The sequence below is a fragment of the Lutra lutra genome, chromosome 4 (genome assembly GCF_902655055.1).
Source record: "Lutra lutra chromosome 4, mLutLut1.2, whole genome shotgun sequence".
Lineage (NCBI taxonomy): Eukaryota > Metazoa > Chordata > Mammalia > Carnivora > Mustelidae > Lutra > Lutra lutra.
In genome coordinates, this window is record NC_062281.1 from 144,049,304 (window position 1) to 144,071,882 (window position 22,579).

At 48.4% G+C, this 22,579-nt stretch overlaps 2 protein-coding genes across 3 annotated transcripts in view; one reads left to right on the forward strand and one right to left on the reverse strand.

The window, feature by feature from the left end:
- JAK1 (Janus kinase 1) overlaps positions 1-20,161 on the forward strand; it is a 124,653-nt gene extending 104,492 nt beyond the window's left edge. The window contains exons 12-25 of the mRNA XM_047726295.1: positions 4,783-4,889; positions 7,699-7,842; positions 8,621-8,708; positions 9,153-9,280; positions 9,876-10,011; positions 11,677-11,828; positions 12,717-12,867; positions 12,987-13,081; positions 14,086-14,278; positions 14,996-15,120; positions 15,480-15,652; positions 17,209-17,326; positions 18,034-18,144; positions 18,916-20,161. Coding sequence (XP_047582251.1) covers positions 4,783-4,889; positions 7,699-7,842; positions 8,621-8,708; positions 9,153-9,280; positions 9,876-10,011; positions 11,677-11,828; positions 12,717-12,867; positions 12,987-13,081; positions 14,086-14,278; positions 14,996-15,120; positions 15,480-15,652; positions 17,209-17,326; positions 18,034-18,144; positions 18,916-19,011 — 1,817 coding nt within the window. The 3' untranslated portion in view covers positions 19,012-20,161. The remainder of the gene's footprint in view (positions 1-4,782; positions 4,890-7,698; positions 7,843-8,620; positions 8,709-9,152; positions 9,281-9,875; positions 10,012-11,676; positions 11,829-12,716; positions 12,868-12,986; positions 13,082-14,085; positions 14,279-14,995; positions 15,121-15,479; positions 15,653-17,208; positions 17,327-18,033; positions 18,145-18,915) is intronic.
- The window catches only part of RAVER2 (ribonucleoprotein, PTB binding 2), a 98,991-nt gene continuing 96,569 nt past the window's right edge, over positions 20,158-22,579 (reverse strand). For both annotated transcript variants that reach the window (XM_047726297.1, XM_047726296.1), the window contains exon 12: positions 20,158-22,288. In XM_047726297.1, coding sequence (XP_047582253.1) covers positions 22,142-22,288 — 147 coding nt within the window. In that variant the 3' untranslated portion in view covers positions 20,158-22,141. The remainder of the gene's footprint in view (positions 22,289-22,579) is intronic.

Sequence of the window (22,579 nt, forward strand, 5' to 3'; positions counted from 1 at the left end):
CTGGGAAGCATTCCTGGCACATCTTCTGTGGGCCAAGAACTATGGTGAATGCAAAGCATCAGAAATGCCTGCCACCCAGTCTCTGCTCTCCGAGGGTTTCCAGTTGCATGCAGAAAATGCCCCAGGGAACCGAGGCCACTGCGTCACCTTGGACGGGGACGGTCAAACATCCGAGCTGTGGCATGGAACACTACCCGGAGGAGGTGGTTGGTTCTTGGACAGTGAGCGTGGGGCTTGCCTGTTAGTTGAGGGCATTTCCTGCTGAGCGTGTGCAGGGGCAACATGGCAGGCCACAGCAGGGGCTGCAGAGAACCAGGGGCTGAAGGGCTAATGTGTCTGGTGAAGTTAGACAGAAGGGGCAGGTGAGGTTGGGGGAGGAAGATTTGGGTCAGAAGGAGGCCTTGGGTGCCATGCCGGGGAGTTACAGTGCCAAGCCACGGGAGGGTCAGGTTGTGAAATGGACAGGAGGGTGAGGAACCCGGCTCTTGTTTTTGAAGCCCCGTGGATAGTGTCACCGATGTCCTGGAGGCAGATTCATCACCTAGAATGTGAGAACTGGAAGGACAGTTAGAGAACACCTGGTCAAATGCTGCATCTTAACAGATGAGAAAACTGAGTCCTGGAGAAGTGGAGTGGGTCTCACTGAGGGTCAGGGTCAAAAGGGTTTGAGTACCAGTCTACCTCAAGTGTTTTTTTGACATCCCTTACTGCAGGGTGCTGCCTGCATGGGTCAGATCCTTCCCTGAGAGGAGGTCAGGCCTCAGAGAAAGGGTGGGCAGCACCGTCATTCTGATGCCCTGGGAAGTGTGGTGGGAGATGCTCTCAGGAGTCTCTTTGGCAGAGACGCCTCTGGTTCTCTTAAGGGAATTTGTGAACCTTGATGTCAGGGGTGGGCAGAGGAAGCAACACCAGGACAAAAAGGGGCCTGGGTTCTTGATGTTTGAATCACTTTTTGGCCTCCCAGCAAGGGGCTGCCACTGCATTTGGTCAAAGAGGAAGGACTTATGTTCTTGTTGATCAGATAGGGTTTCCTGCCAGCTCTTGGGGTAACTGCAGCCTTTGTTTTCATGCTTGAAGATGTTCTGCAAGGGTAAAAACACGTCTGCCCCTTGGCCCTGAGACCTCAGGGTGAGGTAGAACCTTAAAGCCCAAGGACCCTATTTACTCACATGATCTCTCCTAACAGATATTAGGAGCAGTCTTTACTTTCCATGGGATGCGTGATCTTTGGGTAAGGTTGAGGAGATGGAGAGCTGCGGCCACAGGTAGCGAGGGCTGGTGGCAGATGGGAGACAGGGACATGATTACTTTGCTGGAATTAGCTGGGGAGGTCACTGGTGTCGATGCCACCCTACTGGTCCAGATCTGGGATCTGGTAACAGTACTGGAGAAGCACAGGAACAGACTGAACACCTCTCATGGCTTCTCATGAGGCTCCTAGAACTCCACACCGAATGTGCTTAATGTCTGTCTCTCCTACTTGAGTATGAACTCTTAAGACGGGATAAGTATGGACTCTTAAGACGGAGTCACGTTCACTGATGCCTGTCAGGTGAAGGATTACAGCAGTAACCACTGTATTGTGGGTGCCTGCTAATCTCAGGAGCTTTTCATGCATATTTGCTTTTATTCCATCTGACAGTGGCTCTTTGTAGCTATTATAGAAATGTGGAAATGGAGTCTCAGAGATGTTCAGTGATAATAGTAGCAATAAGTAGCGATGGTGATGACGAGGGCTCCTATGCTTCCAGGCCCTATTTGAGGGTCTTTCATGTTCAGAGTCATTTAATCTTCAGAACAAGCCAGAGTGTGTTATAATCCCCATTATATTTGCGTAGGTAGTTAGAGGATGACTGGGGAAGTGAACTCAAGTCTTCTGACTCCAGCTCTGGTGATCTTTCCTGTACATCCCGTCATGCTCCGCAAAGGTGCAGGGGCAGCCATCAGCCAAGGCTCTGGGGTGAGAGCTAATTCTCTTGACCTGGAGAAGGGAAGGGCCTAGTGGTGGGGAGAGGAGGAATGAGCCCTGTGTATGAGGCCTGCTTCTGTGGGCTGTCAGAAGCCCTTTGTCTTTCCTCTGCCACCTGCAAATTAGAGAAGTGGTAAAAACATGAAAATTAAGGAGAAGGTCATTTTTGGTTCCTCAGTGCTTCTGCCCTCTTAATTGCAAGGTTCTGATGGTCCAACTCCGACCCGGGTGTCTCACTTGAAAATGCAACTGAGAAACTTCTCATGGAATAAAGGAAAAGCAGGTGGCCACTCAAGTGGATGTGACAGTAAAGCAAGCCCACATTTCAGTGTGTTGTCCAGTCCCACTGCCCCTCTCCATGTCTGAGGGTGACCGTGGCAAGAAGGGGCTAGCCAGTCGCTTCTCGGCCTTTTGGCTAAGATCAAGTGAAGAAGGGGATAGCCAGCCAGCAGAACTCACTGGCCCAGTCATCACTGACCTTCACACTCCCTCATCCTGGAGTGGGGCCAGGGGCGTGATTTCTGCACCTTTGGCTCTGACACTGTAAACTTCTAACTTGCCAAAGCTGGTACAGGATGGTGGTGCTGGCCGAGATGTAATACTGGTCTTAACCACAATGGCTGCCAGTTTTGGAGCACTCCCTGTACACCAGGCACTGAAGTAAGCCCTCTGTGTGCATTGTCTTATTTATCCCTCACAGCAGCCTGCTGAGGGGCATGGCTATGTCTCCCATTTTTCTAGTGAGAAAGCAGGTTTAACATCTCCCCCAACTCATACAGTTGACTTCAGTGCCATGCTTCCTGAAGCTACCGTACTAATCATCGGCCCATAAATGGTGCCCGTTTTCATCCTCCTCTCTGATTTTCAAAACACCTCCACTGCCCCAACCCTTTGTTGGGGATTCCATTTAGGTGTCCCTTTCTTGGTCTTTTCTCCATCAGGGCAGTCCTGAGTTGCCTGTTTGAATCTGATTTTATCCAGGTTCCAGAGTGGAGTCAGGATAACAGAATGGAGGAGATCACACTAGAGAAAGGGTACCCAGGATATGGTAATAAGGGGAGCTTGTGCCTGAACCCAGTGTCTGGCTCCCAGATTTGTACCCCACACTAGGGCCATAGGAAGTACAAGCCTGGAGCCATCTGTGACTGAAGTGTGAGCCTTCAGGGCTTATTAACCGCCTGGCCTCCAGCAGGCTGTTTAATCTCACTGAATCTCTGTTTTCTGACCTATAGAATAAAAAGAAGGGTAAAGGGGCACCTGGGTGGCTCAGTGGGTTAAGCCTCTGCCTTCAGCTCAGGTCATGATCTCAGGGTCCTAGGATCGAGCCCTGCATCTGGCTCTCTGCTCAGCGGGGAGCCTGCCTCCTTCTTTCTCTCTGCCTGCCTCTCTGCCTACTTGTGATCTCTGTCAAATAAATAAATAAAATCTTAAAAAAAAATTTTTTTTTAAAAGAAGGGTAAAAATACCGTGTACCTCATAGAATTGTCATAAGGACAAAGGAATTACTGTGAAGAAAGCTCTTAGGGCAGTGGCTGGCCAAGAGGAAGCAATCAGAAAATGTGAGCTGACAAAAAAACAACAAGAATAAGCCTGGGCCTGCACGGAAGTGAGGATTTGAGAGACCATGTCCGAGTTACTCGGCTGACTGCGGGCACCTGGTCCTCAGCAGCTCAGGTTCTTCTAGGGTTCCAGAATCCTCTCACTGCAGTCTGAGTCTGGAAGGGGGCTCTCTCAACCCCCACAGTGACGTAGCTTGATGTAGCTCCGTGGTGGGAAGGCACCTTCTGTGGATTTTAAGTAAATTCCATGAGCCACCTGTGCTCCTAGTGGCCTGGCAGATTTTGTAAAGTGTTTGGTTTGCCATTTGAATCCGTAGAGTTGGGGCGCTGGTCTGCTCAATAGGTTATGACCTATTCATTGAGTTAGCGCCTCCCTGGAGTCAGGCCCTGCTGGGAGCCCAGAGAGAGAGGTTCAGGCACGACCTTCTCTCTGGATTATCTGTTCTGTTCTTTTGCATAAGATCAGTGTTGTTTTACCCTCCTGCCTTGGTTGCCATCACCCCCTAGACCCAGCAGACTGCTGCTTCCTCCCTACCCAGCTCTCATCCTTCAGGTCATATCCTGATTATTCTTACACGGTGAACAGAAACTTCCTGAGTACCTACCACATACCAAGCTGTGGAGGTAGAGCAGGAAATAAGATAGACACTGTCCCTGCCAGTGGGGAGTATCTCATCTCCGATTCTAAAATGTCACTTCCGGGGATGCCTCGGTGGCTCAGTGGATTAAAGCCTCTGCCTTCAGCTGGGGTCATGGTCTCAGGGTCCTGGGATCAAGCCCTGCATCGGGCTCTCTGCTCAACGGGGAGCCTGCTTCCTCCTCTCTCTCTGCCTGTCACTCTGCCTACTTGTGATCTCTGTCTGTCAAATAAATAAATAAAATCTTTAAAAAAAAGAGAGAGAATAATTTGTTAAAAAAATAAAATGTCGCTTCTGTAGGCAGACCTTCCCTAAGGTCTGCTATCTGAACAGGTCCTGCTGTGTCAGCCCTCAAGCCCCTGGGTCTGGCTTGGAGAGGAGCTGCACCAAATGGAGCTTTCCTTTTGATGGGTGGATTATTTGATTAGTTTAGGCTCTGTTATTAGCCTGCAAGCTCTTGGGGGCCTAAATCAAGTACTTAATAAACATTTACTGAATGACTGAACTAACACATGCACAGATATGTGTTTGGTGAGCACCATGGTTTGGCGGGCAGTTGCCTGACGGATCTTGAACCCTTGTGACCCTGCTCAGACTTCTTCATTCTCTTCCACAGAGATCTCCAATCTGCTGGTGGCTACGAAGAAAGCCCAGGAGTGGCAGCCTGTCTACCCCATGAGCCAGCTGAGTTTTGACCGGATCCTCAAGAAAGATATCGTGCAAGTGAGTCTTTGCTAAGGTTCCTGGGTCCACCTCGGGCCTGCCTCTTCACAGCAACTAGTCTGAGCATTTGGGGAAGTGAAGTCGGGGTTTCGGGAAATCCTATCAGAGAATAAATAAGGAGCTTTCCTTTCATAGTTAGAGCTGTTCAGCCACCGCCCTGCCACTCCACCAGCCTTGCTGGTGCTCCCCAGGGATACTTTCTCTTTGAAGGGAAATGGATGCGTCAGGCGTCGTGGGGTTGTCTAGGGCTATGGGACCTTCTGTTGTGCATAGGAGTTGGAGAACTGGGTGGGGATGCTGACAGGGCAGCACGAATTGGGTGTCTCGGGGGGAGTCTGCGCCAATGACCTGTGCTAACCTCCCACATGTTGTGTGACAGAGCACTACTCAAGTTCAGTGCCTGGGCTTTCTGATGATGCTTCCAGAGGGAGCAAAGCTGGGGCATACAGAGCGCAGTAAGAGAGCTGGTGAGGCGCAGTGGCAGCCTGCAGGAGAGCTGTGGGGAGAAATAGATCCCTTGGACCTGTGCTCCAGCTTGGGAGGCCTTTTGCCCAGAGTCTGTAGCCGTAGGCAGGCCCAGCTTCCCTGGTAGCTGCTCTTGGGCCTTGGCTAGTGGTGTGAGGCCCAAGGCAAAGCCCACTTTCTGTTGCATGCCCCCATCCCAGTCCCTGTACACAGAGCCACACACCGGGGAGGCTAAGGAGACGACATGCCAGCAGCTGTGGAGGGAAGGAACTGTTGACCGCCTGGGAGAGATCGCAACTTGGCAGGTGTTGGAGAGCCAATTGTGGGTTCACATCTGTTAGGGAGTGTGGTGGAAGGTACCTGGCATTAGGTTGGTTTCCTAGTTTACTTTTTTAAGTTAATCCCTAAAATTGTTGAGTAGGGTTTTCAGGAAGTAGAAGCCCACCGCTCCAACCACCCGTCCCACTTCCCTTTGGATACATTCTTCACTGAAGGCCAGTTTTTATTGTTTTCTGTCCCTCTCATAGGGTCAGAGCTGTGGCCAGAGATTAAAATCACCAGGGCAGCAGTACCCTGGGCTTTTTTCTGTCTAAACTCGGCACTGTCCTTAGGCCCTTCCTTCTTTCCTTGCCCTCAAGCCCCTGGGCAGGTCCCAGCCATCTGCTGTGCCCCCAGCACTTGCCAGGCCCACAGTGACTGAGCCCTTGCACATGCCAGCTGTGGTTGCCACCCTTGGAGGGCCCACGGCCTGGAGGGGGAGCCGGCTCTTGCCTTTTCAATAGATAATCCCATTACTGAGACCTAAGTCCTAAGTAGGGAAATAGTACAGGATGTGGGACTATCAGAGAGGACCATGCTGCCTCGCCTTGGGAGGACAGATGACTCCTTGGGGAAAAGGCATCGAAGCAGAGTTCTGGGGCATGCACGGCAGGTGCCTGGTGAAGGCGGAGGGAGTGGCTCAGAAGGAGGCTGTTGGAGAATGTGCCCGGGCCTCTGTGGGTTGCTGTGGAAGCCTGCTGCCATGACTTGGCCACTGGAATAAGCAGCCCTTCTGGGGAAGAGTAATTATTCTGAAAGCATATGGGTTTTACGGGATGTTCTGGGAACACAACTTCCCATAACCTTGATGAATCGTTTCGTGACAGCTGCGGCTTTAATGAATAGTCGCAGGACTTTGCCAGGATGTGGGAGACAGGGCAGATGCATCGCCACTTGGCTGTGACAGATGACAAATGGTGGCATTTGTGCAAATTAATATACCCGATTAGCAATTGTATACGTTCCTGTAGGGGGCAGGGCTGATTCCAAGAGAATCCATTTTCTGCATTTACGGAGAAGGTCCTGGGCACCTCAACTTACAGATTTCATGAGATTAACCTTAGTGGCTTGAGAATGCCTGAGTTTAATGAATTGCATTTGGATTTCCCAATATTAAGAATGTTTAAATCAGAATTATTAAAGCTTGAACTGGAAGGGTCCTTAGAGACAGATGATTATGTGAGATGATTTCATTTAGGACTCATACCATTTATTTGGTGGTGTTATCCCGTTTCCTATGTGAGGAAACTGAGGGCCCGCCCTTCTGGTCTCTGCCTCGGTCTTCACACCCCTTCCCCACTGTGGGGTCTCTCCGGCAGACCCACATATAAACACGCCGCAGATTTGAAAGCTCAGCATGCAGGCACGTATATACACACGCACTGGATGGATGGATGGAAGATGAATGAGTCCCTGGTCTGGAGGGCAAGCAAACAGAACACATCAGCCCAGCAGATGGTTTCTACCCACGATGTGCTGGGCTCTGCACCAAGGAGCCTTTACTCCTACCTCTTCACTTGGTTCTAGAACAGTCCTGGGAAGTGGGTGCCATGGTTACCCCTCTTTACAGAAAGCACATCTCTGAGTTCGATAGCCAGCGAGCAGTCGAACCACCACTAACAAGCCCTTCTCTTTGTGCCCCAGCCTGTAGTAGAGCCCTGTGGGGTCCTCTCTGCATCACTTTGGAGGCCCCGGGTGGGCTGCTGAAAGTTCTGTGATCGGTCAGGATTACGGTTTAGCCACAGCTTGTTTCAGAAGGTAGAAGGCAAGGAACTGTTTGGGAATTAACTGTCTCCTGGGGCCCAGGAAGGGTCCCATTTGCATTCAGCTAAGTAGCTTTATGTGTCTTTTGGAGGCCTGACCAGACGAGGCCCCGAGAGGCTGTGGCTGTGCAGGCTCTTTCGTCCTTGCCCCACCGTTTCTGCCCCTTCTGGTGTGGCGGGTTCCCATGAAGGCCTCAGTGCCAGACTCGGGTGTCACTGAGCCCTAGAGCGAAGTCACCCCAACCTCCTGCTTCCTCCTCCAGGGTGAGCATCTCGGGAGAGGCACACGGACACACATCTACTCCGGCACCCTGGTGGATTACAAGGATGACGAAGGGACTTCCGAAGAGAAGAGAATAAAAGTGATCCTCAAAGTCTTAGACCCCAGCCACAGGGACATTTCTCTGGCAAGTGTCTTCCTCAGAACCCTGTTCCCTCTCTAACCCCAGTTCTGGAGCCAGTGGGGCACAGTGAGCAAGGAAGAACCTTTGCCTTTGTTTTGGTCTCGTGGTTGTCAAACTTGTCATTTAGTCTGAATTCCTTTCATCAAATACAGTCTTAGATGAAGCAGGCATGTAAAGTAAGTGAGGGAGGATTGAAGGTGAAGTGCGTTGAGCTGCCTGTCCCCCTCTCACTCTCACCCTGTAGAGGTCCTTGTGGTGATTCTGTGGAGCCCCAGGACTCTAGCTGAATCTTCTCGAAGTCCCTATGTAGTCCAGGGCTATCACTATGTGGTCTAGAAAATTAAAGCCCAGGGGAGTAAAAGGACTTACCCAAGATCCCACACACTATTAGAGAGTGATGAAGCCAAGTTTCAACAGAGATCTGGTTTTTCACTTATTCTGCTGCAGTTCCAAATGTTGTTATTTCCCAAACTTAAAAGGAAGAGAAGGTGGTCGATAATGAGTATCCAGTGGGGAAATTGTCACCCAGCTTCTGCCACCAGCCTGGCTCTGTATCCTGTTAGGTTTTCTAAATAGATTCCATATCCCAGCCAGACTGGGCCCTAGGTAAAGGCTTGGCAATGCCCGTGGGCAGTCAAGGCCAGGGGAACAGTTTCAGGACCTGGGATGACGACAGTAGTGACTGTTCTGGGTCCCCCTGACTTTCTTCTCAGCAGCGCTCCTTTGGCACCAGAGCTGTGGAGTCTGACCTTTGACATTCTCTTGTGGTCTTCTCCCACAGGCCTTCTTTGAAGCAGCCAGCATGATGAGGCAGGTCTCCCACAAACATATCGTGTACCTCTATGGTGTCTGTGTCCGAGATGTGGAGAGTAAGTGTATTCGCTTTGGGAGGGGAGCTCGGCTTGGCTGGGGTGAGTGGGTGTGGTGGTGATGATTCGGGGACGATGCTGCCTTCACGTGGCTTGGGCTTTTTGCCTCTTCTTGCAGTCGAGGAACTTGAGGTACTGAGCAGGTCTCGTGCTCAATAGTGGGCATAGAATGAAGTCCTGTTTGTTTTTTACTTATTGCTTGGACATTACTTGTCCCCAGCTCCGGCTACACGCTGTTCTGGACCCGGGAGAGTGGGGTGAGCAAATGGAGAGAGCGGAAGGCGCTCGGCCGGGGGAAAGCACTCTGGGCTTTGCACCTCACAAGGCGTTGCCATCCTCCCAAGCCGATTACCAGCCACTAAAGTGAGCTCTCCTCAGAGGATGAGGGAAATACTGTCCCAGATGTACAGAAGGTTCCAGATGTGGCTACTCTTGTGCTTGTAGATATCATGGTGGAGGAGTTTGTGGAAGGGGGGCCCCTCGATCTCTTCATGCACCGGAAAAGCGATGTCCTCACTACACCATGGAAGTTCAAAGTTGCCAAACAGCTAGCCAGCGCCCTCAGTTACTTGGTAAGTACGTTCTGAGGTCCATGGTGGGCTCCACCAGGAACCAGAATACCCTGTAGGGGGCGGCAGGAAGGCGGTCTAGCCAGGCGGGCTCCAAGGGCTTGGGCTCTGTGGTTGAACACAGGTGTGCCTGGGGCTTGCTGAAAATGGTCATTTGGGGCTGTTCGTGTGCTTATGTATGAATCCTGTTCCAAGGGAAGTTTTATCACATCAGGGAACTGACCTTGGGAATGCAATGTAAGTAAGAGTGGAAATGGCACAATACTTGTCGAATGAGTGAGTGAAACTGCTTGAATCAGTAGCGCTTCCCACGGCTCACCTGTTTCAGGTGTTATACAGGTTCATTCTCACAAGTCCTAGGAGGCCTGCTCCACCATTATCCCCAGTTTGCTGGTGAGAGAACTAGGGCAGAAGGCCATGATATAATGTGCCCAAGTCACACAGATAGTTGGGGGAGAGTGACGCTGCCTGGGCCTGGCTGTCCCTGGGGAATATGGAGAGATGATTCGAGGGGCCAGGCTTGGAAACAGGGAGTGAGGGAAGGAGGAGAGGCTGCCCCATGCGCAGCTAGACTGATTTCACTCTTTTCCCTCTGTAGGAGGACAAAGACCTGGTCCACGGAAATGTGTGCACGAAAAACCTTCTCCTGGCCCGTGAGGGTATTGACAGCGAGTGTGGCCCATTCATCAAGCTCAGTGACCCTGGCATCCCCATTACTGTGCTGTCCAGGCAAGGTGTGTCTCCCTTCCTGCCCACCCTATTTCCCATTCCTGCCCTCCACCTTGCCACTCTCCATACCCCTGCTCTAATTAGGGTCAGACCAGCAGAGAGAAGGGGGCTAGTGCTCAGGTGTGTTTCCTTTTGAGAAAGACACTTTAGTGGACAGGCTTGGTGCTGCTGCTGTGCCCTGGGGGCCGGGGGAGATGTGGAGCTGAGGGAGGGCCAGTCCCTGCCCTCGGGGAGCTAACCGAGTGGAGGGAGAAACACAGCTCAGCCAAGGCACATCTTTGCTCCAGGTGCTGGGGTAGCACAGAAGGAGGCTGCTGGGCCTGGGGGCGGTCAGAGGATGTCAGGAGGAGATGGGTCTCCTTGGTGCTCAACTGGATTTGGCAAGCTGTTTGGGGAGGCACCGGGTGATTGCTGGGGTCCTGTGTGCTTTGAGGTTATCGTGAGCTGTGGTGCTCCATAGGAAAGTGCAGGCCTGGGAGTTGAGACCCCGAAAACAGCGCTGCACAGTTGTGCTAGGAGGTCATATCCGGGATATCAGCGAGTCCCAGGGCCTGGGGCCCTGACCTCTGCCGGCCGGCAGTTTCCAGCACCAAGCACACTGCCTGGAGCTTAGAGTTTTGCTCTGTAATTCAAAGAACGGGCCACATTTGGAAGGGAACCAGGATGAAAACAAGCGTTATAAATAAGACCTAAAATATCCATTCCTTAGAAGGGGAATGGAAAGCCTCCTTTCATGCCTGGGTCATGCTTATCACTCACCCAACTTCCCACAGTCTGTGCAGATTCAGCCCTTAATCTGTCAAGGCTCCTGTCCTCAGCAAGCGTCTGAGACACAGACACAGGAGACTCCAGAGCAAATGGAGAAGCCTGGGTACCACAAGAGATGCCATTTGAATGCTGTGTGCATTCAGAGAGAAAGGGATGTCATCCAGCTGGGGCTGGAGCATGACTCAGGGAGGCACTGGGGTTTCCTGTGGGCTCTGTAAGTCAGGAGGTGGGCTTGACCAGGAGTGCCCTGCTCAGGAATGGCCCGCCTGCCTCTCTTTGCAGCAGGAGCCAGGGGGCTGCAGCATTTGTTAAGGGACATTTCTCTGGATGCAGCAGAGGTGTCTGTTCCCATCGCTGGTCTTGGCCAGAAGCCCAAACAGGGCTGCAAAGTAGCCAGGGGCAAGCGATGTAGGAGAACCTCATGTCAGTCTTTTTCCCTTGCCTTTCCCACAGAAAGCAAGCACAGCACAACAGGTGGATTGTGCAGAGTGCGTGAGATTAGCCCAGGCCTGGCCTGGGTGTGTGTGCCTCTCCTCCTGTCTTTCCTTTCTCAAGCGTTGGTTCTCCTTCCCCAGGGTGTTGGCATCTACCCTGGGTGCTTTGCTCTGTCTGAGGCCAGAGCTTCAGAAGACTGGCCTTGCATGACCCTCCCAGGGGCGTGTGATAAACAGACACACCTGCCAGCCCTGACAAAGACTGATGGATCTGAAGTGCTAAGGGTGAGGGGCCGGAAGACGGCACCTTTTCCAGCTCCCCAGGAACCAGTGTAGCCGTAGACCGTGTTTGGAAACACTGCTTAGATTAGTTGCTTCCTTAGTTCACAGTTCCTGCTGCAATGACCATGATTTACTCCCCAGGCGATTCCGGAAACTGATCTGGAAACATCTCCCATCTTTTTCCAGAGTGCATAGAACGAATCCCGTGGATTGCTCCCGAGTGTGTTGAAGACTCCAAGAACCTGAGTGTGGCTGCTGACAAATGGAGCTTTGGAACCACACTCTGGGAAATCTGCTACAATGGAGAGATCCCTCTGAAAGACAAGACCCTGATCGAGGTGAGCAGTTGCTGTCCAGGGTACGAGCCAACCGAAGTCTCCCGTCGGGAAGCCTCATGTTGTGGGAGGAGGTGGATGTCTGTTTGAAGCTTACTGGGCGTGTGACCTCGAAAGTGTCACTAAACTGCCCTCAGCCTCAGTTTCATCATCTGTAAAATGGGGATAAATAACACCTACTTCTTGGGCGGGGCTGTTGTGAAGATTAATAATGCATGTAGAGTGCCAGGCACACAATATGTGCTGGTAGAACATTATAATATTACTTGGCTCTGATTTTAAATGCCCGCTAGTCATTAAAAATAACAGATACTTGTTGAGTTTCTTTACCATAGATATAGATATATAGGCTGTACTTCTTAATATCATGAGTTCTTTTCTAGGCAGTTAAATATGTCTTAAAATTTTATAAATTTAATGTAAGAGTTATCTCAGTAAGTTCAAATTTACTTAACTAATTTTATATTTGGCATTTGGGTTGTTTTTAAATTTGTAATGTTCTATCTCATTCTGCAGGGGATATCTTTGAACATAAATCTTTGTTTGTATCTGACTTATTTCTGAGTCATTCGATAGTTGGAATTAATGAGTCAAAGGATTTGAAGAATCCAAAGGTTGTTACACATATGGCCAAATTGTATTCCAGGAAGGTTGCATGACTTCCCGGGAACACAGCTTGTTCTGGGCTGGGGTATCCTGCCCATCTTCCTTGTGGGTTTCTGTGGGGAGACTAAGATTTCCCCAGGCAGCAGTGAGGCAGCAGTAACATACATGTTTATGAAATCTACATTGAAGTATAGCAGTTGGGAATTAAATTAGGGGTGGTAACTGGAGCTAAAAGGTTAGTGACTGGTTCCTTTGGTTTCTTCCATGTGGTTTTCTTCTTTACAGAAAGAGAGATTCTACGAAAGCCGGTGCCGGCCAGTGACGCCATCTTGTAAGGAGCTGGCTGACCTCATGACACGCTGCATGAACTATGACCCCAACCAGAGACCCTTCTTCCGAGCCATCATGAGAGACATCAACAAACTAGAAGAGCAGAGTAAGATAGTCGTGCTCCGTACCTGAGAACAGCCAGTGCCCACGGGAGCGGGTGAATAACGAGGGGCCCGTGAATGCCAGCCACTCCTTTGTAATGTGGTTTCTTTTCTCCTCTGTTAGATCCAGACATTGTTTCTGAAAGAAAGCCGGCAACCGAAGTAGATCCCACACATTTTGAAAAGCGGTTCTTGAAGAGGATCCGTGACTTGGGAGAGGCAAGTTAGGCTGGAGTGGCCCACTGACCCTGTCACCTCTCTCTGTGTCCAAAGCCACTCTCCATTGTCTCTCGTTTGGGGCCAAGGTTCATGAGAGGTTTATGCATTTCCTTGGGGCTGGTTGAATCCAAGCAATTCTCCATTTGACAGGCACACATATGCCTGCCTGTCCGGGGGGCTGGATGTGCACACAGGATATTGGTCTGTTCCCTCCAGACTTGATTCTTCCCTGAGGGATGAAGAGAATGGAAAGGGAGAGAGCTAGGGGAATAGGTCGAGATGGGGTAGAAACAGAAAAATCCCTGTCTGGGACTTCCCTGGGTGGCTGTATTTGGCTAGGCTGTTTAAATGGGGGATTCATTACTACACAGGCCAGATAGAGTGTCATCTTTTCCCTGGACCTTGAATGGGAGTTTCTGAACAGCTAGTGGGGCCAGAAAAGTTACTGCAGTTTATGTCTTTGTCCCAATTTTCTGTAGTTCGGTTAAGTGAACATGGGCTGCGGCCCACGCTGGGTGCCTCCTGTGTGCCAAGGCTGTGTGCTGATGCTTTACAGGCACAGCATCCTCGTTCCTCACACCGTCCCCACGAGGCTGCTGCTGCTGTGTGCGTGGAGCCCCTCCGGAGCCAGCTCAGAGGATGGGGTGACTGGGCCCACATCACTGTCTAGTGGCTTGTCAGCATCTGAGCCCATGTCTTGTAAACATGCTTCCTATGGGGCCAGAAACCACTTTCATTTCCTTTTGGGTTACATTTCCATGGAAACTGGGATTGATGTGTCAGTTTCCCAGTCCCCTGATACCTTCTTGTCTTAGTCCAGTCATGGAGAGGATGGCCTGTGAGGCCATGGGAGGAAGGGGCCAGGTAGGAGCTTGCCACCTGTAAAGTTGGGCTTTGCTGCTCACCCTTGACCTTTCTGGGAGCAGCACAAGGAGCAGGCATCATGTACGTGTTTCTGCTGGCTCCGCATGGGGCTCATCAGGCACGTGGATCTTTCCTTCTAGGGCCACTTTGGGAAGGTTGAGCTCTGCAGGTATGATCCTGAGGGGGACAATACTGGGGAGCAAGTGGCGGTGAAGTCCCTGAAGCCCGAGAGTGGAGGCAACCACATAGCTGATCTGAAGAAGGAAATTGAAATCCTAAGGAACCTCTATCATGAGAACATTGTGAAATACAAAGGCATCTGTACGGAAGACGGTATGTTGGGCACAGTGGGGCTGGTTTGAAGACAAAGGGACTATCTGGGGTTGGAAAGCCAGCGTGAGCAGGCAGTGCTGTCAGCCTTACCTGGGCCACCTGGACATGCTCGCTGGTGGTTCACAGGAGTTCTGGGGCTATGCTGTCATACGCACAGTCCTTTCCCTCCGTGTGGAGCTGCCAGGGAAGCCGTCCAGCTGCCCCCGCCGCCAGGGATGCCCCCAGCATTCTCCCTTCGGTACTAGAGGTTGGATTTCACTCGTCCTGGTATTCGCACTCGGGCCCTATGAAGCGGACACCGCTGTCTACTTTTCCTATTCTGATGCAGCCCTAGTGGGATCTTTGATTGTCTAGGTGGAAAGCAGTATTGACTAAATAACATTTCTTTTTTTACAAGCCAATAGAATACATATTGTGCCTAAAATGGGTAATGAAATGTTGTGGCTCATAATTTTTTAAAAATCAGTCATCTGCAGTGGTTTGCAGAGCACTGTGAGCTCAGTGGGTGCTGACAACTGGGCGTGTGTGTACAGGAGCTGTGTGTCTCCGTTCGTTGCTGAGGATCCCAAGGCTCTGGAGCTTAAGGGTTTCAGTAGTGATTCAGGGGTGACACTGAAATCAGCATAGGGCCTGCCTCTCCAGATCCTGCAACCCTCTACTCTCCCACAGTTCCTTCATCCGGAGACCTTGTGCTGATGGGTGTTTTTTTCTAAACAGGAGGAAATGGTATTAAGCTCATCATGGAATTTCTGCCTTCAGGAAGCCTTAAGGAATATCTTCCAAAGAATAAGAACAAAATTAACCTCAAACAGCAATTAAAATACGCCGTTCAGATTTGTAAGGTAAAAAAACAAAACCAAAAAAGTTAAAGATTAAAAAATCAGGCACTCTGTCCTGGGTACTTGGGTTGCAATTAGTCTGCAAGTGGGAAGCTTTCCAGTAATTGTACCTGGGTTCGTTTTGTGCTGCATGATTTGGATGAAAATTAGCTGGTACTCAGAAAACTGATTGGCTAATATGGCTGACTTACTGTGTATTTCTTTGAATTGGGTTGGTCTTGCTATTCTTGCATTAAAAACAACAAAGAAGTGACAGGTAAATGAAATGACATTGGTGCTTTTTCGGGAAGCAGTGATGGATACAAAACAGAACCTGAACTGACCTTTAGCAAACGCACTCTCCCTCCACCTCTCTCCCTCAGGGGATGGACTATTTGGGTTCTCGGCAGTACGTTCACCGGGACTTGGCAGCAAGAAATGTCCTTGTCGAGAGTGAGCACCAAGTGAAAATTGGAGACTTTGGTTTGACCAAAGCAATCGAAACTGACAAAGAGTACTACACCGTCAAGGATGATCGGGACAGCCCTGTGTTTTGGTAACTGAATCTAATGTTATGTTAATGTCTCTCGGTCCTCTTGTCCCAGTCAAGGTTAGAAACAACTTCCCACATTTGGAATTGATCTGTGCCTTTGAGAAACACCTGTTGGGCTGTTTCACTGAAGGCATCCCACACAGAAATGCCTGAGTTCATCCAACACCATCTTCCAAGGAGTGGGGGATGCCAGCCGCCTGGTGGCTGAGCATTGCCAGCTTCCCAGGAGATGGCATTCCTCTGACACGGTCCTTGAAACCGTTAGTAGTTACAGGGGTCGCACGCCTGCGCAGGAGGCCTGGAGGGTAGGAAGGAGTCAGTGGCGGGAACGAGTTGAGGAAGTGGGCGCTGACAGATTCAGGGAGATCCCAGACAGAGCAGAGCAGAGCACAGTCTACAGGGAACTTGGCTGTCTGCTCAGGGACCACCAGGGTGTCTTGGTCAGGAGGGTGCACCCTGTGACCCCTTGCAGCCTGGAATGCCATCCAGGGGAGAAGTTCTTTAGGCCTCTACTCCAAGGCTCCTGTAGAACAAAAGAGCACCTCCGAGGTGTATCCCGCATGGACACAAGCCTGGATCTTTCCACCCGAGGAGCCTAAGCCTTCGTTCCCTCATGAATGTGGATCAGGGCCAGACTGTGCCGGGTGCAAAAGATCCGTGCAGAAGATCTGCTGGCAGAAGAGCAAGCAGACGGAGTTTAGAATTGAATGGATCAGGCAGCCAGTTTCATGACGGTAAAAGCAGAGAAGGGTTCAGGCTCGGTTTTCTGGAAGTCCTCTTAAGGCTTTAAAAGATCCAATGGGTTCGTAAGGTTGCTAGAAGAAAGCATGTGTGACTAGCAGGAGTGAGACAAGAGCAGTGAATATCCTGGGACCCGCAGCCGAATCTGCTCGGTGGGGCCGCATCCCGAAGTGGGTGCGCTCGAGGACTGCTCCGGCGGAGCCCTGGAAGTGGAGCCGCAGAGCTGGCACTCCAGCTTTGAGCGTTGGGATATATCGCTGGAGGGGTGAGAATGGCAGCTCTTGCTTTAGAAAGACCCACTGAGGATGGGACGGGAGTGAGACTGGAGTCAGGGAGTCTGATTCGGCCAGAGCCAGTGAGGGTGTGAACTAGGGCAGTGGTTAGGACGTGACGGTGGGGCTTAAGAGAATGGAGTAGGTTTGAGAAGCATCTGGGAGATTGGATATGGGGGTGCCTTCGTTTCTGGTGCGGGAAGTTGGGGGCCATCCACCGAGGCAGCGGACCTTGGAAGAAGGCTGCACGGTGAGGTCACTGCTAACTAATTTTGAACTTCTTGGCAAGAAGTGACTTGGGGCATCACTTGGGGCATATCATCCTCTGCCTCCTCCACGTGGACAGCACCTGCTCTGTGGAGCGGAGAGCATGAACTGTCTACTACTTCAGAGTGGACGTGTGCCACGGCGAGCCTGTGACGGTGGTGGTGTTCGGGCCAGATGTGTGCTTCAGCAGATGTGTGATTAGAATGTTCAACGCTGAGAGAAGCCGAAGGAGTGATTTTTTGGAGTTACTCTGTAATTTCATGGTCTGCTTTCTTTCAGGTATGCTCCCGAATGTTTAATTCAGTGTAAATTTTACATCGCCTCTGATGTCTGGTCGTTTGGAGTGACTCTGCATGAGTTGCTCACTTACTGCGACTCAGATTACAGCCCCATGGCGGTAAGGCTGCTTTGTCCCTTCGTCCACACCTGGCACCCATTGAAAATGTGTAACTTTTTTTCTTAAATGGAATCCAGTTAGGGTGTTGCAGTGGAAAGTATCACTTTTCCATTTAACGTGGTTTGTCACTTGACACTTGTGGCCCTCTCAAGTCCTCATTTCACAAGAAGCTCAAGTTCTAGAAAATGCTGCTTAACTTTCAAGGATCTTACCTGTGTGAGGAGTCCAGGGACAGTTTCCTGGGAGAATAAGGGGGCAGTGGGGAAGGCCTTATTTGAGCCTCAGGTATTCATTAATGAGATCATTTTCACTGAGACTGGCTCTTCAGCCAGGGGAAGGGATGGTTTGGTAAAGTTTGAGAGCATGATTACAGACTAATCATTGAGAGCTAATCAAGATTCTGGGCTTGCATTTCAAATTACTAAGGAGAGGGAGGCCTGGGTGGCTCAGTGGGTTAAGCATCTGCCTTTGGCTCAGGTCATGATCTCAGGGTCCAGGGATCTAACCCTGCATCAGGCTCCTTGCTCAACAGGGAGTCTCCCTCTCCCTCTGCTGTTTCCTACCTCTAATAAAATCTTTAGGAAAAATAATTACTAAGGAGAAAAGCCTTTTTATTATCTTAATTTCCAGAAATTAAGATTCTAGAAATCTTACTTTAATCTGTTGATATAAATATGTACTAAAATATTTGGTTTGATTTTACATAGTTGTTCCTGAAAATGATAGGCCCAACTCATGGCCAGATGACAGTCACAAGACTTGTGAATACATTAAAAGAAGGAAAACGTTTGCCTTGTCCACTTCACTGTCCAGATGAGGTATTTGGGGGCCATTTTACAGTAACATTCAATTTATGTTATGTTTTCAGGGCTTGAGTTATCCAGCAAGGGTTTGGGTGGAAGGATGGGAAGAAGTAAAAAAGTTGTTTTTAAAGTAATTTTCTGAAGCTGAATTTCAGATCAGACATCTGAAAAACCATCTTTGGGGCAGGTGACAGCCACAAGTTCTGTTTAAGGATTCCCTCCAAAAGTAGGCTCACCTCCGTGAGCACCCTCAAGGATCACAGGAGCACAGTCTGGTGTAGCCCAAATGTGACCCGTTCATAGATAGTTGACTCACATGGGATTAAGGGAGGTGACTTTTGATTACCCAAAACTTAAGACTGCTGTTGACCAGGAGCTTTACTGATAACAAGAGAAAAAAATGGTAAGAGAAAATACATTTATAGCACTAGATCATATTTATTGAAAAAACGGTGTATAACTGGATGTGCACAGTTGAATCCCTGTTGTTCGCGGGTCAGCTATAATTGCATGTTCATCAGTATCATTTAGGACATTTATCCAGTTTTTTGTAAAGTGATTTGAGCCTTTAAGGCCAACTCTTGAGACTGTTGGAGATGCACTGAAGAGTTTGTATGCATCAGAGAACAACCACTGAGGACATTTAGCATCTACACTGAGATGTGATGACCTGGACTTTTTGGAAGGTCGATTCATGAGTTTCTCAAGATAGATTGTTCATCAATAATACTTTGAGTAATAAGAAAAGTCCATTTCCAAAAAGTTTTTTTTTCCCTCTTCTTACAGGTTTATCAACTTATGAGAAAATGCTGGGAGTTCCAACCATCCAATCGGACAACTTTTCAGAACCTTATCGAAGGATTTGAAGCACTTTTAAAATAAGAAGCATGAGTAACATTTAAACGCCTGTGTATCAAGTCCTCCTTCCCCAACCAATACCCAAGCCATTTAAAGTTTTTAATGGAAAAAAATTTCTATTTGGGTATGTAAGGCACACTGTGGTGCTTATTATGTGTAAGTACTTCCCTCTTGAAATTTGGCCCCTGTAACCCAAACAGTAGAAACAATAGAAAGCACTTAAGCACTCCTCCTTTTGGAAAGAACGGAAAGCACCATGCTGTTTGGCTGGTGCCCTGCCCCGCTTGCTTACCAGAGAATGAGGGGAGCCAACAGCAGCCCTGTTCCCGGCTGGTCGGAAATGCTTTCCGGCAGAGAGAGGTTGACGGATGTTGCCAGTACTCGGACATGCCCTCAGATTTCAGGGTCTCTACAGTGCTAGCCCAGGCGTTCTTGAAATATTAGATAGCAGTTAGTAGACTATTGTTTCTATACAAAGCTGAGTGTATTCCTGTCAGCAGTAGGGCTTAAACTTTGTTTCTTCAGTGGCTTTGCTCCTATCCCCACGGGTGACCAGCCGCACTGACGCCTGAGGAAACTGGTCAGAGCCGGGGACGGCGGCGGGATAGAGACTCTGCTGCTGTTGACTCTTGAGAACCAGGCCTGTGGCAGCGCTTTCCTACCCAGGAGCCCTTTAGGCAGAACGGACTCCAAGACCCCCGGATGCTAGCCTATGTGCTTTTCAGAAATGCTCATGTCAGTCCTTTGCTAACTCGACCACTGTGCGGCGAGCTGTTGCAGCATTGGCTTTGGAGGCTGTGTGCAACCAGTCCGTGTTTCCGTGCCTAACCATCCACCTGCAAGAGTTCAGCAGCTACTAGACAGTTTTCTGTTTGCTTGGAGGTAGCTGGGTGATCAAAAGTGTCTAATCTCTGATTCAATGTGAACCCTAAGAACTTGACCAAGAGTCTGAAAAACTTTTTGTTAATGCGATCTAGCATTTGTTTGAGATCATTACTTTTCACCTGTTGAGCCTAAAAGAGCGTTCTGGATTGATTCAATGGCAGCAATAAACTTGCCATTTAAATTTATTCAATAACCCGACATCACCAAGGTCTCTGTCTGTGTCAAACCTGTGGCCACTCTATATGCACTTTGTTTACTCTTTATACAAATAAATATACTAGAGACTTCACATGCATATGCCTTTTAATATTAAGATTTCACTTTCAAAGCATTCAAACAATTTGTTTACATAGAAAAATAACAGTATAGACGTTGCAGGGGGGTGGGGAGTTTGGTAGTGGTCCTTAATACAAACCCCACTTGATCTGTACTTATCTGTTCTATCCAGTGACAGGGCAGATCCCCATGGGCTATCATCCAAAGTACTTAGTTCTTTCACCCTCTTCCTGCTTTCATTTTGCAGCTCTGACTTAAAATTCACCATCTGCTGGTTGTATTATCAGAGGTGTGACTAAGCACTGAAGATGCTTAATGTGATAGGAAATGGGAAGGAGAAGCGCAGAACATGGAGAAACCATTATGCATCTGCTGAGTCATAACTGAGTGATGCCAATCCTTCGTAATTAACTTTCTAGCTGTCACTTTCAAGTAGAAGTTAATGTATGAAACAAATTAGACCAATTTCTTTAAAAGTCATATGTACCAATTTTAAACTTGATCATTAGAATAGGGTACTTATTAGAAGATATGTAATGATCTGATTTCGAAAAGACTAGGATCATAAGGAACAAACCTGGAAACTTCTAGGTGGCAAAGGGTTTCTCATGTGTTTAATACCGAAGTCTTCGGGGGAAATGGTGATGTCAAAAGTTATATGCAATAAACACAATTCTTGCCGAAGTAAATTGACCTAAATGGCTGATAATTTTTCAGCCTAACACTACAAAAGAATGAGAGACAAAGCAGAAAATGAGGTATAACTCACTAGCTCAAAACTGTTATATTTGTTACTCCATAGTGCTCCTCCAGAAAGAGCAGTATTGACTGTTGAACTATACTGGGGAAATGGGGCATTTGAGGATCAAAATAGGCCTTGCTCTAGCAATTAGATCATCATTGGTTTATGCCATGAAATCAGACATAGAAACCTACATTGCTTGCCACTTACAAGTCTGTTGCAGAAGTTAAAAGATTAGGGAATTAGTGCCATTAGACCAGGGGTCTGCACACTTTCCCCCATAAAGGCCCAGACAATAAATATTTTAGGCTTTGCAGTCCATGTGGTCTCGGTCAGAGCTACTCAGCACTGCCACTGTAGCACACAAGTAGCTCTAGATAGTATGTAAATGAATGAGCATGTTTGTGTTCCAATAAAATTTCATATATGGACACTGAAATTTGAATTTCACAGAACTTAATTCAAATCTGTTCTACTTCATTTAAAAATGTAAACCTCAGTCTTAGCTTACAGACAGTATAAAAACAGGTGGAGGACTGAACTTGACCCCAGGGTATAGTCAGCCAACCCCTGAAATTATTTCACCAAAGCTACTTTTTTCTTTTTTCAAAAATAGCTTGTTTTTCACAAAAGGTATAAATGGTAGGTAGAGAACATTAAAAGTAAAGCATCTGTAGTTGTGTAGAACTTGGACATCAGTATCACTCTAGGTTTTATATTGCAGGGCTGATACAGGGTAATTAGTTTGCATGTAGAGCATCTTTATAACACTACCAGCACTGCATTTTGTACTTGCACTGTTGTAGTTCTAAGAAAAGGTCTAAAAATCTACAAATGAGATTACTTCTAGGGAGAGTAGATTGAAATGCACATTGGCATATAAGAAATTCATTTTTCTAAGGCTCAGGAAACAAGACTGTTTCCCATTTATTGCTTCATACTTTTATATATGGTGTCAAAATTATTCCCAGTCCTAAACAAAGAATATTGGAACATTGTTACTTTCTCCAATGGACTATAAGTTAATACCAATTAAGATGCATCTAATTGTAATGGAAAATGTCCTCCATTGTCTTATCTTATTGCTACTTATTTTTTATTTGGCAATTCTGCTTGCTGCACGATACAGTTCCTTCTGGGAAATTAGAAACCCGTATTTAAAGGATATGGCTAGTCTGAATGTAGTTAAGGCAGCGATGAACAGCAGAGATACTGCAAAAACCTTTTGAGGTTATGAGAAGAGAACTTAACTCAGTATACACGCTTCTTTTTTAAGTAGGTTTCCATGTAATATGCTCCCGTGCCCTGAGAATGCTGGTCAACAAATTCCACAGAACCACCTTCTGGGGCAGAGATGAGATATGATGAGCCTCGCTTTTCATTTCTCAAAGAGGATACCTATGAGAAAAAGCACAGTGCTAATATCTAAATTAAAAGTTGGTTTATTCACTAATGATGTTTATAAGAAAAGCAATTCTTCTGATTTGGCCTAAAACCAAAATAGGATAAATAGCAAATCTATCAAAAAGTTAAAACAGATTAAGATTTTTATATCAAAATCACTTGTGGAACTTAAAAAAAAAAATACAAACCAGCCTCTGAGTGCCCTCTCCCCTCCACCCACAGAAAAAAAAAAAAAGCAATTGTACTGCTTCCGCTGCCCCCACCTAGTTAAACCCCACTGACTCA